Source organism: Rattus rattus, chromosome 10 (assembly GCF_011064425.1).
Source record: "Rattus rattus isolate New Zealand chromosome 10, Rrattus_CSIRO_v1, whole genome shotgun sequence".
NCBI lineage: Eukaryota > Metazoa > Chordata > Mammalia > Rodentia > Muridae > Rattus > Rattus rattus.
The window spans coordinates 3,178,907-3,192,327 of NC_046163.1; the positions used below are offsets into that span (position 1 = coordinate 3,178,907).

At 46.9% G+C, this 13,421-nt stretch overlaps 1 protein-coding gene across 2 annotated transcripts in view; it reads left to right on the top strand.

Annotated features, from left to right (window-relative positions):
* Nfasc (neurofascin) overlaps positions 1–13,421 on the top strand; it is a 178,838-nt gene that overhangs the window by 74,013 nt on the left and 91,404 nt on the right. For both annotated transcript variants that reach the window (XM_032915297.1, XM_032915298.1), the window contains one exon: positions 7,943–8,060. In XM_032915297.1, the coding sequence (XP_032771188.1) occupies positions 7,943–8,060 (118 nt within the window). Of the gene's footprint in view, positions 1–7,942; positions 8,061–13,421 lie in introns of those variants that run through there.

The following is a 13,421-nucleotide window of genomic DNA, read 5'->3' on the forward strand; positions in this document are numbered from 1 at the left end:
ACCCTGTGTACCATTTTAATTTCAACCAATCCAGTTTATTGTTCGTTTCTCTTGAAACGTTCTTCTTGAACTGTGTGGGCTTTTAGAGCTGGAGTGGAGTTCAAAATTAATACGGAGCAATTATTTTTCAATAAGGCATGGAGGATTACATACATAACAAACCATAAAATCTGCGTAAGCCACGTGAGAAAACTTTGAAAAGCAATTGAAAACCGGAACAAAGTAAAACCAAATGCCACATTCTTTTCTCTTGTATGTTGTTGTCACGTGGATTTAAAGTATATGACATGATGTTGTGAGGTATACACAGGGAGTAAGCTGCTTCCTATAGAGTCATTTTAACATGTCACATATTATGTAAATGATCTTTATGAATGAAGGAATGAATGAGTGAGTGTGTGTGTGTGTGTGTGTGTGAGTGTGAGTCCAAGTACATGCTGTGTGTCTGTCTGTGCTTGAAAGTAGCTAAGGTCCCATTTCCCCGCAGTCTTGACTAAGATGCAGTGTTATTAAGTAAGCCTTCCTGCTCTTTACCAGCTCTCTAAACCTAGTCATCCAAGCCACTGCTTTATAGGCTCTCTCTTCTGTATCTGCTTACACAACACATTCCCAAAATGGGAGATTCAAAATGAGCTGGAGAGATGGCTCAGCAGTTAAGAGCACTGGCTGCTCTTCCAAAGGTCCCGAGTTCAATTCCTGGCATCACAATCATCTGTAATGGGATCTCATGCCCTCTTCTGGTGTGTCTGAAGACAGCTACTGTGTACTCATATACATAAAATAAATAAATTTCAAAATAAATCTCTGAGGCTGTTCATCATGTTTATATGATTCTAATGAAAAGCCAACTATCGCAATTTTCTTTTAAGAATTAGAGAATGTGGTGCTAGGGAGACAGTCCTCTCAGCCAAGTGCCTGTAGGAAAGCCCGAGAGACTGAACCTGACTCCCGGCATCCACATTAAAAGCTTGGGTGTGGTGGCCCATTTATCCAGTCACTGCTGAGGAGATGGAGAAAGGAAGATTTCTTGGGGGCCGGCTGAGAGATCCTGACTCAAAAAACCCAAGGTGGATGGCTTTTGAGGAATGACAGGTGAAGCTGACCTCTGGTTTCCATAGGAACATATGCACCTGAAGAGAAAATTCGGGAATAGGATTGTGCAGTTCATGTAGAAAAGGTTAAAAAAAAACAAGAATAAATAGAAAAATTCCAATAGAGGATAAAAACCAATCATAAAACCAGAGTAAATTTAAATGGAGTGCTATCGGCGTGAAGAGACACACAGAAGATGGCGTTGAGGAACGAACCTAAGCCCATGGTGGGATTTAGCATTACGATAAAGATATATTTATTACTGTCCGATGATTTCTTACACACATGTCATGTGCTTTGGTCATTTTCACTCCCCCATTACCCTCTCTCTTACCCTCCAACTCCCACTCAATGACCCTTTCTGCTTTCCAGCCAGCCCCCTCCTACTCTAAATGAGCATTGTTTATTTCGTGGTCGCTGAGTTTAATTAAGATTGCTTCCATGAGCATGAGCGGCAACCAGGATCAACATCACCAAAGAAAACAAGCCCCCTCCTCCAGCAGGCATCAGCTCCCAATGACTCCTCAGCTCCAGACGAGGCCTCATGAGCCCGTCTGCCCTCCATGATGGAATGCTGACACGCCCTACACTGTGAATGTGCTGTGTAGACAACCGCAGCGTCTGTGGGTCTTCTGTGCAGCATCTGTGTTATGTCCAGAAGACGCTGTTTCGTGGCTGTTTCCTCATTTCTCTAGCTCTTTACATACGTTTCGTTCCCCTTTCTGTAGTGTTTCTTGAGGCCTGGGTGTGGGGTGATAGGCGCGTTCCACTTAGGGCTGAGCACTGAAGTGCGATTTACCCTCAGCACTCTGGCCAGTTATGAGTCTCAGCGCCAACCAGCACTCACGGCAGACAGAGCTTCTCTGACCAGGGCCAAGGGCAGCACTGATTCTCGAGTCTAAACTCTGATCTTCAGAAGATGGTTCATTCAACAACATGACTATTTTAGCAAACAACAAAATCAGCTCCCCGGTGACCTATGACCTCCCTGTCTGTGTACTTTTGACCAAGTTTAGAGTATCAGGCATGAATTCCTTCCTGTGGAGTAGGCCTCATCTCCACTCAGAAGTAGTTGGTAAACCCACAGCGGTCATGCAGCTATGTGCACCGTGAGCACGTCCTGATGGGCAGGTTGGTATTGCAGCATGCAGGGCTCATCGCTGGATAATACTCGTGATGTTCTCCTTAACAGCTTGCGTAGCACCTCTCAGAACTACGGAAGTTCACCAGTCAGGGACAAGCACTGACTTCTCTATGTCCTGCAATGGGTGCATGGATGTCTTCGGGCAGAGGGTCTTAGTAGTCCTTGTGGGTAGCCAAGAGCGATGGAAATGGCCTGTGTTGTTTGGAGGCCTCAGGCCCTCCTTGACAAATGGCTCATAGGAAGGTGTCATACAGCTGGCATTGGGTTTCCATTTACTAACCATGGCTTACGGACACTACCTTATCCACCTCCTTAGGGCACCTCTATCCAGTTCTTTTTCAAAAGAATTATAGTTTTTCCTTGGCTTTACAATGGTAGATGTCCAAATGGCTTTTCCCTATGTCCTTAATTTTGGTTCCCCTTTCCGGCATCTCCTTTTCTCCCCATTCATGCAGAACAATTTTCAGTATTCTGCCTCTCAACTTTGCTAATATATATATATATATATATATATATATATATATATATATATATATGTACTACAGCCTTCTCTCCCTTAAGGTTTTAAAAACAATGTTCTGTTTAGCGACTGCTTTCTTTTTCCATGTGTGGGATACATGTGTGACTGTGGGTGCGTTTGAGTGTTTGAGTATGGGTAGGCACATGCCAAGGCACATATGAGGTCAGAACAGCCTCAGGGTCAGCCTTGCCTCCTACCTTGTTTGAGACAGGGAGCTCCAGTTCACTACTGTGTACCCTAGGCTAGCTGGCCCATGACTGTCAAGGATTCTTCTGCCTTTTCCTCCTATTGGTCTCTAAGGGTGCTGGGTTGGTAAGTCTGTGCTACCGGGCCCAGCCTTACATAGGCTCCAGGGTTCTGAGTCCGGTTTCTCATGCTGACAGGGCAAGCCCTTCACTCATTGAGCTGCCTTCACTGACCCAAAGTCAGTATTTAAACCAGAGGGGAAGATGATGGACTCATCAATAACCAACGTGGGGGAAACGGACTTGATAACCTTAGAATCCTCCCTCATGTAAGTTCACAGGAAGTCTCAGGTGGATAAAAGATTAATCACGGAAGATGACAGGATCAAATGCTAGTAAAAACATGGGACTGCTTAAAGATGACTTTTGGAAAAGAAGGACTGGGTGTGACACAAAAGGCAACAAAATAAAAGCTCCATTAAGCTAGGAAGATGGTTTTTCACACCAAAACGCGGCATGATAGAGTGATCTGTATTCCCCCTCCAAAGAGGTAATTTTCACAGTGAGATTCCCTCAAACCTGTAAGAGCAAACAGAACAGGAACAACAACAGCTCAACAGAAATGAAGACGTGCCACCCAGCTCGCCATAGGAAGAAAACCACGAAAGAGATACTGAGTTCTGTGCGCCGGACCAACAGAAACTAAAGGCTGAAAGCTAATGATGTACTCTGTTAGAATCAGGACCCCCAGAGCAGGGGAATATGGGGGAGGGCAATAAGGGGGATATATAGGGGGAATACCCGTATGGAGGAGGGGGAGGGGAAGGAATGAGGGCTTATGGATAGGAAACCCTGAAGGGGAATAATCTTTGAAATGTAAGTAAAGAAATATATAATAAAAAATTAAAAAAAAAAAGAAAAGAAAGAAAGGACAGGTTAAGCATTCACATCTCGTAACACTTGAGTTCTGTTGACGTGGCAGCTTTGTGTGAACCAATACAGGACAGTATCCAGAATATTCATTAACTGGGCTGGGGGAGCAAGGTAGGGAAACCATGAATAAATTTATTTTATTTTTTTAGTTATTTTGATTTTTGTGCATATGGGCTTTGCATCTCTCTTTTCTCTCTCTCTCTCTCTCTCTCTCTCTCTCTCTCTGTGTGTGTGTGTGTGTGTGTGTGTGTGTGTGTGTGTGTGTGTGTGTGGACTCGCTCTGGAAGGGCTCCCAGACTCTGGTGACAGAGGCTGGCCAGGCACAGCTGAGTGAATTAGACTTAGGAAGCTGGATGGGGCAGGCTTGCAGGGACATTTACTAACAGAATCTATTTTTACAATGTATTCTTTTTGAATCTGAATGTGTGGGGTTGGCTACTCCAATAAATAAGTGTGGTAAGATCTTAAATTGTCTCTGGAAGGGAAAGAAAGAGACTCAACGATCTTGGCTCCCTGGGCGTGGACTGTGTGTCTAGAGAGAGGAAGAGCAAGAGTAAAAAGCCATGGATATTAGGGGTTGTCCCTCTAGGACGCGTGCTTTCGTGGCACCACGGAATTCCCAGGTGGGTCTAGAGACTCTCCTGTGTCAGCATTTCTTCTGTGGCAGAGGGAAAGGCCATCAGGGCATAATAAACTCTTGCTGAGGAGAGGTGAGGAGCCCTGCAGACATTAAGAGGCGAGCGAGGGAAGCCTGTTTGGGAGCTGGCTCAGCCTCAGACAGAAGGAAGATGCCTCCTTCATCATCATCAGACACGCCTGGGCCTCCTGCTCCTGGGAGCATCTGCACTGCCTTCTGCACCCTCCCCTGTGGCACAACCAATTTAAACTTGTCCCCAACTTGCGAACAAATAGGATTCGACTCTGGCTGTTTTATTTGGCTTGGCAATTACTGTGTGTGTTGGGGGGGTCACCCCTAATCTGCTTTTCTAACTGCTGGCCTGGCTACCTCCCCATGGTGTTCTCCCAGATACTTACTGTTTCCCCTGGCCTTTTGCTCAAAGTCCATCCCCTCACATGACCCTTGCTCCTTTCTCCTCCTCATCCTTCCTCTCCTCTCTTCTTTACCCTTAACCAGGTCACTCAAAACCCGCCCACCTCTAATCCCTGCAGTCATTGGCTGTAGCCATTTTTAACCAATAATTTTTAAATTAAGAAACAAGGGTTTGCACAACAAAAGCTGGCTGGTAAATGTGAGAATTCATTCATTCATTCATTCATTCATTCATTTGTGCCTAGACCTTCTGGTAAAGAATTTAGCATTACAATTCATAGCAAGAGACTAAATCTCAACACTTCTCCAGCCCAGACATCCTGTGGAGCAGTGTGTACTGACTACTACAGGCCCCCATGGCCTTCCAGAATCTGAGGTGATGCTTAAAACTCGTTATGCTCCCATCCTGGGATCACAGCTGCTCCTCTTGCTGTCCACACACTATCAGGTGTCTGTGCGGTCCCTGCACCCTGGGTGTCAGGTGTCATTTCCTGGGAGCCTCCTGTCCCTGGGTCAGATGGTGAGCCTGTTGTCTGAGTTCAGGCTCACTTCTTGTATAACCCCAAGTCCCCATGCATGATAAAAGTGCTGGTGGTGGGTGTAATCCTATTCCTCTCTAGTGAGTGTCTGCCTGTCTGCCTTCAAATCACAGCTCTTGCTTGATCTCACAACTTTTCCATAAGGGAGAGTTAATCTCTAGTTTTGGGCCAGCAGCAAAATGTTTGTGAGAAGATTTTTTTCCCCAAGTACTTTTCCATGCACTGTCTCCTGCCTTCACGGGCAGGGAAAGGTCAAACCCAGGTATACAGTGTTCCTCTCTAAGAAGGCATCTGTGGGACGCTGGCCTTTGGGATACAAACAAGTGTGTCTGAATCCTTAATCAATAGATTCTTTTTTGTGTGTTTCCTGTTTTGCTGGTTTTATTGATACATGGTTTGACTGTGCGGCCCAGGCTGGCCTGGAATTCTCTGCCTTTCGGATGCTAACCTTACACACATGCACCACCATGCCTGACTTTTAGTTGATGTTTCACACTATTCTGTCAGGTGTAGGAAGGGCAGGGACTTCCATAATGCAATGAATGGAAACCAGCTGGGATTTCTTGGGAGGAAAGGAACAGTTCTTTGCTTCCTGAAGACAGATCTGCCTAATACAATACAGTCAAATTGCCATGTTTAAGTCTATGTGTGCTGCCTTATTTTCATTTTTAGAGACGTTAAACAATTTGTTACTTTTTAAAATTACATCTCCTATTTGCATATTCCAAAGCCCCATGGGGAAGTATTTTAAAAACCTGTCCCCTATCCCTGCCTTTTCAGCCCCATTTCCCTCGTGACCTTCTAATGCGTAGTTTGTCCTTTGTCCTTTAAGCATATATAAAATCACAACCATATATACTTTTGTGTTCCTTCCTCATTCTAAAATAAATAGTAGAATGATATTAAAGATACTTTGTTTTTTCTGTCATCTTTCTCTCCTTGACCCTGGAGTCACGACAGACACATAAGGGCATATTCTGAGAAGATTCTTAAAACTAAGATTGCTAGGTCTAAGAGCATTCTTAGCACTCTGGGCAGCTACAGCTCATTCCCCACACTGTGCTAGTGGTTACCGTCCTGCAGATTTACTGTGATACAGCCAAGCAGCCTTTAGATGAGATGTATTATCTGTACTAAGACAGGTTAGATGTTTGCTGGAAATGACTGTGTTTGGTTTCAGACCAGGACAAGGGACTGGGGTGCATATTTTACATAGCAAAGCACATCTGGCCTCCAGTTTTCCCAAGTGTCCCTCAGTCCCTACCTGGCATTTCCCTCCCCCCCTTTCGGTGTGTGTGTGTGTGTGTGTGTGTGTGTGTGTGTGTGTGTGTGTGTGTGTGTGTGTGTGTGTGTGGTGTGTCGGTCCTTGGGGCTAGTGAACTCACCCAAGTACAGTTTCCCAATAAACCTGCCATTAATATAATCTAATCTGGCTTAAATTAGCTCATTTCACCGACAACAGAGAAATAACCTATCAAACTGGAGCTGGTACATTTTGTTAGTCAGCCTTTCTTCTCAGGGTGACAGGGTATTTAGCTCACCAGGGGCAGGGAAGTCGAAGTAGAGCAGAATTGCTCAACCGAGGGCAGCCAGGAAGCACAGCAGAGCAGTTACAGGAAGAAACCAGGAGAGAATTCTGTTCCGTTCCCCCTCCACCCATAACCTACTTCCTCCAAGCAGGACACACTTTCACAGTTCCATCACCTCCCAGTCCTCCATTCAGTTTTTGAATCCATTGATGAATTATGTCATCTGGAAACGCCCTCACAGATACACCCAGAGGTTCACTGCCCCCCCACCCCCACCCAGGGTGCTTCTCCGCTCAAGTTCACCGTCGAGTCTGACCATCTCAGGACTTGAACCTCCCAGACGCCAACAGTGGCCCAGAGGCCTCCCTGGTTCACTCTATCCTATGTTCTCCCATTTCACAGATGGAAAAACAAACTAACAAACACACATGTAAAGACTCACTCTTTGTTGACAGCCACATCTCCTGCTAGAACTTAAAGCCAGGGCTCCTGATCATCAAGTTAGAATACTTTTCGATGTGTTGTGGGTATTTGTGACGGCCTCGTTTTCCCTGTAGATAGGGGGAAGAAACCACAGTGGCTTCTCTAAGGAAGTTAGAAATTAATGAGACCTTTACGGGTAAATTCTCCCTTGAGTGTGGGAGACTCTTCCGTGTATAACTTAACTCCTTTTGGTTAGGAGGGAATTAGCAAATTATTCATGATGCCTGACCACTAAGATGCAGTTCGTGGACGAGCGGGCTAGTCGCTGGCGTGCGTGAGCACCTTGCACCCACCCTGCCCGTTTCTTGCAAAGTAAACAAAGATGCCTTAATGCTCTGCAAAACTACAAATGGATGGAGATGTCGTTTCGTGAGCGAACAAACGAACAAGTTAGAAACCACAGAGCCTTCCCACACACACACCTGGACTAACCCTGGGGTTCTTTCCTCTGTTTGCTTTCACACAGGTTGACTGACTTATGTGCGATTTGGGAGCCTGGAGTTTTCTTGCCCTCTGCCGCCGCCGTCAACGGGAGCAGAGCCTCCGCTGGTGTTGCGAAAAGCAGGACGAATGAGGCAGAGAAGGTATGCATGGGACCCGGCCTGAGCTCGAGATGGAGGGTGGGGTAGAAGGGGACACTTTTGCCCCCTGTCCCAGACTCTTTACCTGGCCCCAGGAATTTTCAAGGACTTGATTCCTTCCTTCTCCCAGAAGCCAGAGCCAGCTGCAGAACCACAACCCTGATGGGGCTTTGCCCTCCAAGGAGGCTATGCGGGGGCCACTCTGGCTCCTTCTGCTCTAGGAGGGGCAGTCAGCTGGCATTAGTTTCTGTCATTGTCTATCCTGTCCACCCTAATTGAAAAATTGAAAAACAGCTTTGTTAATGATCCTAATCCCTTTGCCTGGGCCCCTACACACCGGGAACTTCCTGAGTGACAGCCCTGGCATATGGGGGGCAGTCCTGAGAGCCTCTCCTCTCTCCTCTCGGTGGGGCTCAGGGCCTTGGCAGATGGATGGCTGTCCAGGGTGCAACAAGCAAGGAGGCTCGTGGCACTGAGGCCACACCCTGCATCCAGGGTCCTCATTGTCTGTTCCCTTCTGGGGTTGAATCTTAGCACTGGAAGCACCTGCCTTCCCCGGAAAGAGTCGGGAGGCCAACACACAAGAATTGAGGGCTTAGCCTCTCTCAGAGCAGCTGATGGAAGATGGCAGGCTACTGCTGGGAGGCCGTGGGAGACAGTGGCCCAGCCACCTGGGCTGAGGAAGGTCTTTTTCTTTTGGGGTTTGGTCATCTCTGACATACTGTGGTGTCTGTCTGGCTCTAGCAGTCTCAGAATCTGTCTTTCCAGAGGCTGAGGAGGCAAAGGGGGAGATGAATAAGAGATTGTGAAGGTGACATGGCATGGGCTCCATCCAAGTAGCCTCCTTGGACCCCTTGGGCCCCTGGAGAGATTCAGCTGACCCTGGGGGCTTTTTCATCCCACCATTGTTAAGAACTGCACTTGACCAACCTTCCCACCCCCTTTTTTACTTTCTTTTGCTCTACTGCACATAGAAGGTAGACAGCAAAAGCAATGTGCTAGTCTCTTTCGCTGGGCGTATAACATTGTATGGGAACAGTTCTCCAATATTCAGCAGAGTCCAAGAGTTAGTCTGGCTGTGGTGGTTTGAATATGCTTGACCCAGGGAGTGGCACTGTTAGGAGATGTGGCCTCGTTGGAGGAAGTTTGTCTCTGTGGGGGTGGGCTTTTAGACCCTCCTCCTAGCTGCCTGGAAGAGAGTCCCCTCCTGGATGCCTTTGGATCAAGATGTAGAACTCTTAGCTCCTTCTCCTGTACCATATCTGCCTGGACACGCCATGCTTCCTGCCAGGATGATAATGGGTTGAACCTCTGAAACTGTAAGCCAGATTGGATTAAATGTTGCCCCTTATGAGTTGCCATGGTCATGGTGTCTCTTCACAGCAATGGAAACATAAACTAAGACAGAAGTTGGTATCAGGGACAGGGCATTGCTGTGACAGACCTGACAATATTTTTGTTTGGTGGAATGTGGACTTTGGAACTGTGGTATGTTGCTCTGATAGGCCTAATGGTGTTTTCTTTGGAGGAATGTGGATTTGGGGACTTCGGATTTGGAAAGCAATGGAATACTTTAAGTGGGGCTTAATGGGCCATCCTAGTAGGACTGTGGAAGACATTGGTGCTGAGGGTGATTTGAACCATGGGGTCCTGTTTCTAGATGCTTCAGAGGAGAAGAATTTTAGTGTGTGGTCTAGAGACTCTAATTGAGATGTTTTGGTGAAGAATGTAGCTGTTCTTTGCCCTTGTTGAAGAGTCTACCAGAGGCTAGGGTAAAGAGATTAATTGCATTGATGAAGAAAATAGTCTTTGTCCTCTGGTTTACTGTCATAAAGATCATTTTGATCAAGCATAGTAAGCTTAGAAAGGAAGAATACAAAATGTATGGTTCAAGTAATAAGGAGGCCAGGAATCTCAATGGGGTTAAATCCTGTGTTCGAGAAGACTTAAGGAGTGTTGACCTGGGGCAAGATCCCACCCGACTAAACTTATTGTTTGTGTGTTTGCAGTTGAATAAGGGATCATTATATCATGTTAGGCATTACTACCTGGTTATTGTTTTCATTTGGACTTTTAACCTGAAATGAACTACAATCCAGAAATGGAGGGCACACCTGCAATCCAGATCTTAAGGCTAGAAGACACAAGCTTTTGATACAGATCTTGACTTGGGATGACACACGTTTTTCATCTGATCTTGAGGCACAGTGGCCATGAAAAGCTTAAGTCCAGGCATGATGGTACACTGCCTTTTAATACCAGGAGAGAGAAACAAGCAGATCTCTGAGTTCAGGACTGACCTGGAATACAGCAAATTCCAGATAAAGAAAAGCTTAGGTATAGGTCTGGTAGTGCACACCTTTAATCACAGATCTCATGAGACAGAAGCATGGAGATCTCTGAGTTCAAGGTCAGCCTCGTTTACAGAGCAAGTTCCAAGACAGCCAAGCTTAGGCAATGAAGGAGTTGGAAAACAGAAAGCTGGTGATAATGTAATAGAACAAGGTGGGCCATGTTACAGCCCCAGCAAGCAGCTGAATTTGGCAGCTTCAGCTGTGTGGCTCTAGCTTTAGAGTCAAGAATAGAAGGGGCTACTGGGACAATCAATGCTGATTAGCTAGAGCTAAGAAATTAGTGGTGATTAAAACAAGACCAGCATCACTGAGGTGAAATCCTCTGGGAAGTGTTTTCTGAGAGCACAGAGAAGCTGTGTTCCAGAGATAGCCAAGGTTTTACCTCATGCTGCAGCTAACTTGGTAATGTGTAAGAATCACCCAGGTGGTACTGGTTTTGAAGGCATAAAGGAGTCATGGAGAGCAGCTGAGGCTTGGCGCTGTGAGAGGCCAGAGAAGGCCATTGGTGAAGGTGCAACCTCAGTTGCAGTTGAGAGCCCAGGACTAAAGGGGCCATGCAAAGATCTGAGGCTTGGTCCCATCAAGAAAGCCTATGGGAGGCTATTGGTGAAGCCTCATTGCAGCGAAGACCCCTGCATATTGGAGACCCAGTATTATGGGATGATTACCAAGAACAGTAGCAGCAATGGAGTGGAGTCAGCCAGAGCCTAGAGTACTACAGAGGGCAGAGCTGGAGAAGTGATGCCAGCCCTTTTGAGAAGCTCAGAAGACTGTGTGTGGGTCCCAGATATTGGAACAAAAAGGTGTAAAATTAAAATTGCCTTGGATACCCCAAGCTGTTAGTGATGCCAGAGCCATGGGATACCTGCTGAGGAAAGCTGCTAACAGGGAGTGGAACCAGTTCAAAAGAAAGAAGTGTGCTGCAGTCAGCAAAGATGAAAGGAATTGGGGGGCTGAAAAGTGTTTGGGCATCGCAGAAATTTGCCCAATTAGTTTTTGGTCTTGCTTTGGTCCAGTATTTCCTCACTATGATATTTTGGGATGATAATTTATAGCCTGTGGTGTTGGAAGTGTGTGATTTGTGTTTTGATTTTGATTTTATAGGGGATTACAGTTAAGAGATTGCATGAATCTCAGAGGAGACTTCGAACTTTTAACATTGTTGAGAATGTTATAAACTATAGGGACTTTTGAGGTTGAACTAAATGCATTTTTCATTATGCTATAGCTAGGTATGACCCTGATAGACTTATGTGTTTGAACAAGCCTATGGGGGCCAGGGAGTTGAATGTGGTGGTTTGAATATATTTGGCCCAGGGAATGTCACTGTTAGGAGATATGGCCTCATTGGAGGAAGTTTGTCACTGTGGAGGTGGACTTTTAGACCCTCCTCCTAGCTGCCTGGAAGAGAGTCCCCTCCTGGATGCCTTTGGATCAAGATGTAGAACTCTTAGCTCCTTCTCCTGCACCGTGTCTACCTGGATGCTGCCATGCTTCCTGCCATGATAATGGACTGAACCCCTGAAACTGTAAGCCAGCTCAAATTAAATGTTGTCCTTTAGAAGAATTACCTCGGTCGTGTGTCTCTTCACTGCAATGGAAACCCTAACTAAGACACCAGCTTTCAGCCTTCACAGCCCTCGTTGGGTACCTGTTCATTATCGTCGAGTCTCTAACCTACTCTCCTGGAGCTCGCGGTGAGCAACGCTGTCCAGGCGCAGTTCTGGAAATCCATGGCAAGGTGCCTGATCAGGACATGCTCAGTGCGGCTGTGTCTCAGACCGTGTCAGCAGTCCTCAGCACCGTCTCAGTTTCCCCTCTCTCATCCCATCCACTAAGCATGCTGCTGAGGTCTGGGTTTCCTGCCGTGACGTCTCGCTGAGCAGACAGATGTGGTGAAGGAATGCCTTTCAAAGACTGAGAGATATAGAAGAACCTGAAGGAACACAGAGACTCCCTGCAAATGGACGTGCCACTGTTGTGAGAAGACACCCCTGGGTTCTTGGCCAGTGCCAGTGGTCATCCTTATCATACATAGTGCGTATGTGTGCTTCCTCACGTGTGGCCCTGTGTTCTGCACACACATGCAGATCCCATGTTCTCTCCCCTGGCAGTCCTTTGAGACTTCGAGACCCCTTCGTATTCATCTTTCTATAACGATAGAATCCAAGCCATAAGGTTAAGGACTTGACAGTGCCTCACCAGAGATGGTGCCGTGCCTGCATTTGGACCCACCATTCAGAATCTGGGTTCTTTGTGGCTTACTTTAGGTTTGGAGCTGAGGGTGTCTCCAGTGTGGTTTGTTCGGGTTTCATGAGAACACTGCATGATGATTCTGAGCAAGTATCCTCCGGGTCCCAGATGTGACTCAGGACTTGGTGGTTCCAGCTGGGCAACCTCCTCAGGAAGGAGCCCTGCCCTTCAGGCCGCCTCTGTCCCTTTTTCCTTTGTTCTCAGCCCACTGCCATCTGGAGCTGCCCTAGTCATCTGCTCCTTTCCCTTCTCCTCCCACCCCAGCAGGAGGAACCTTCCTAAGCCCAGTGCATCAACTCCTTGTCAGCTGAGGTCACTGGGAGCAGACACCTGTCCTCTGACACATGCAGGGAAACCACCCAGCAGCCCAGGCCCTTCAATTTCACAAATGGATCCATTTGGTTAATTGCAGTCCTACCCCTAAGCCCCTCTGCCTGTCAGCTAAAGACAGCCTCCTTGCCACAGGCCTCACAGTGTGTGCTCAGGACCCGCAGCTGCGGATACACAGGACCAGGGCATTTGATTGGAGACTGTTTGATGTCCCCAAACTGATTCCAGACTACCTACATTTAGCCACCTTTGACCGTGGATACTGAGATAGGCAGAGGTAGGTGTGGGGCGTGGGTGGCAGCAAAGACAGCCTGTGCCTAGGAGTTCCTGATGTCCACCTCCTCTCAGCTCTTTACAGTTGTTTTTTTAGCTCCTTTCATGGTGTAGTCCAGGCTGGCTTTGATCTCACAGTCTTCTCTCCTCTCCC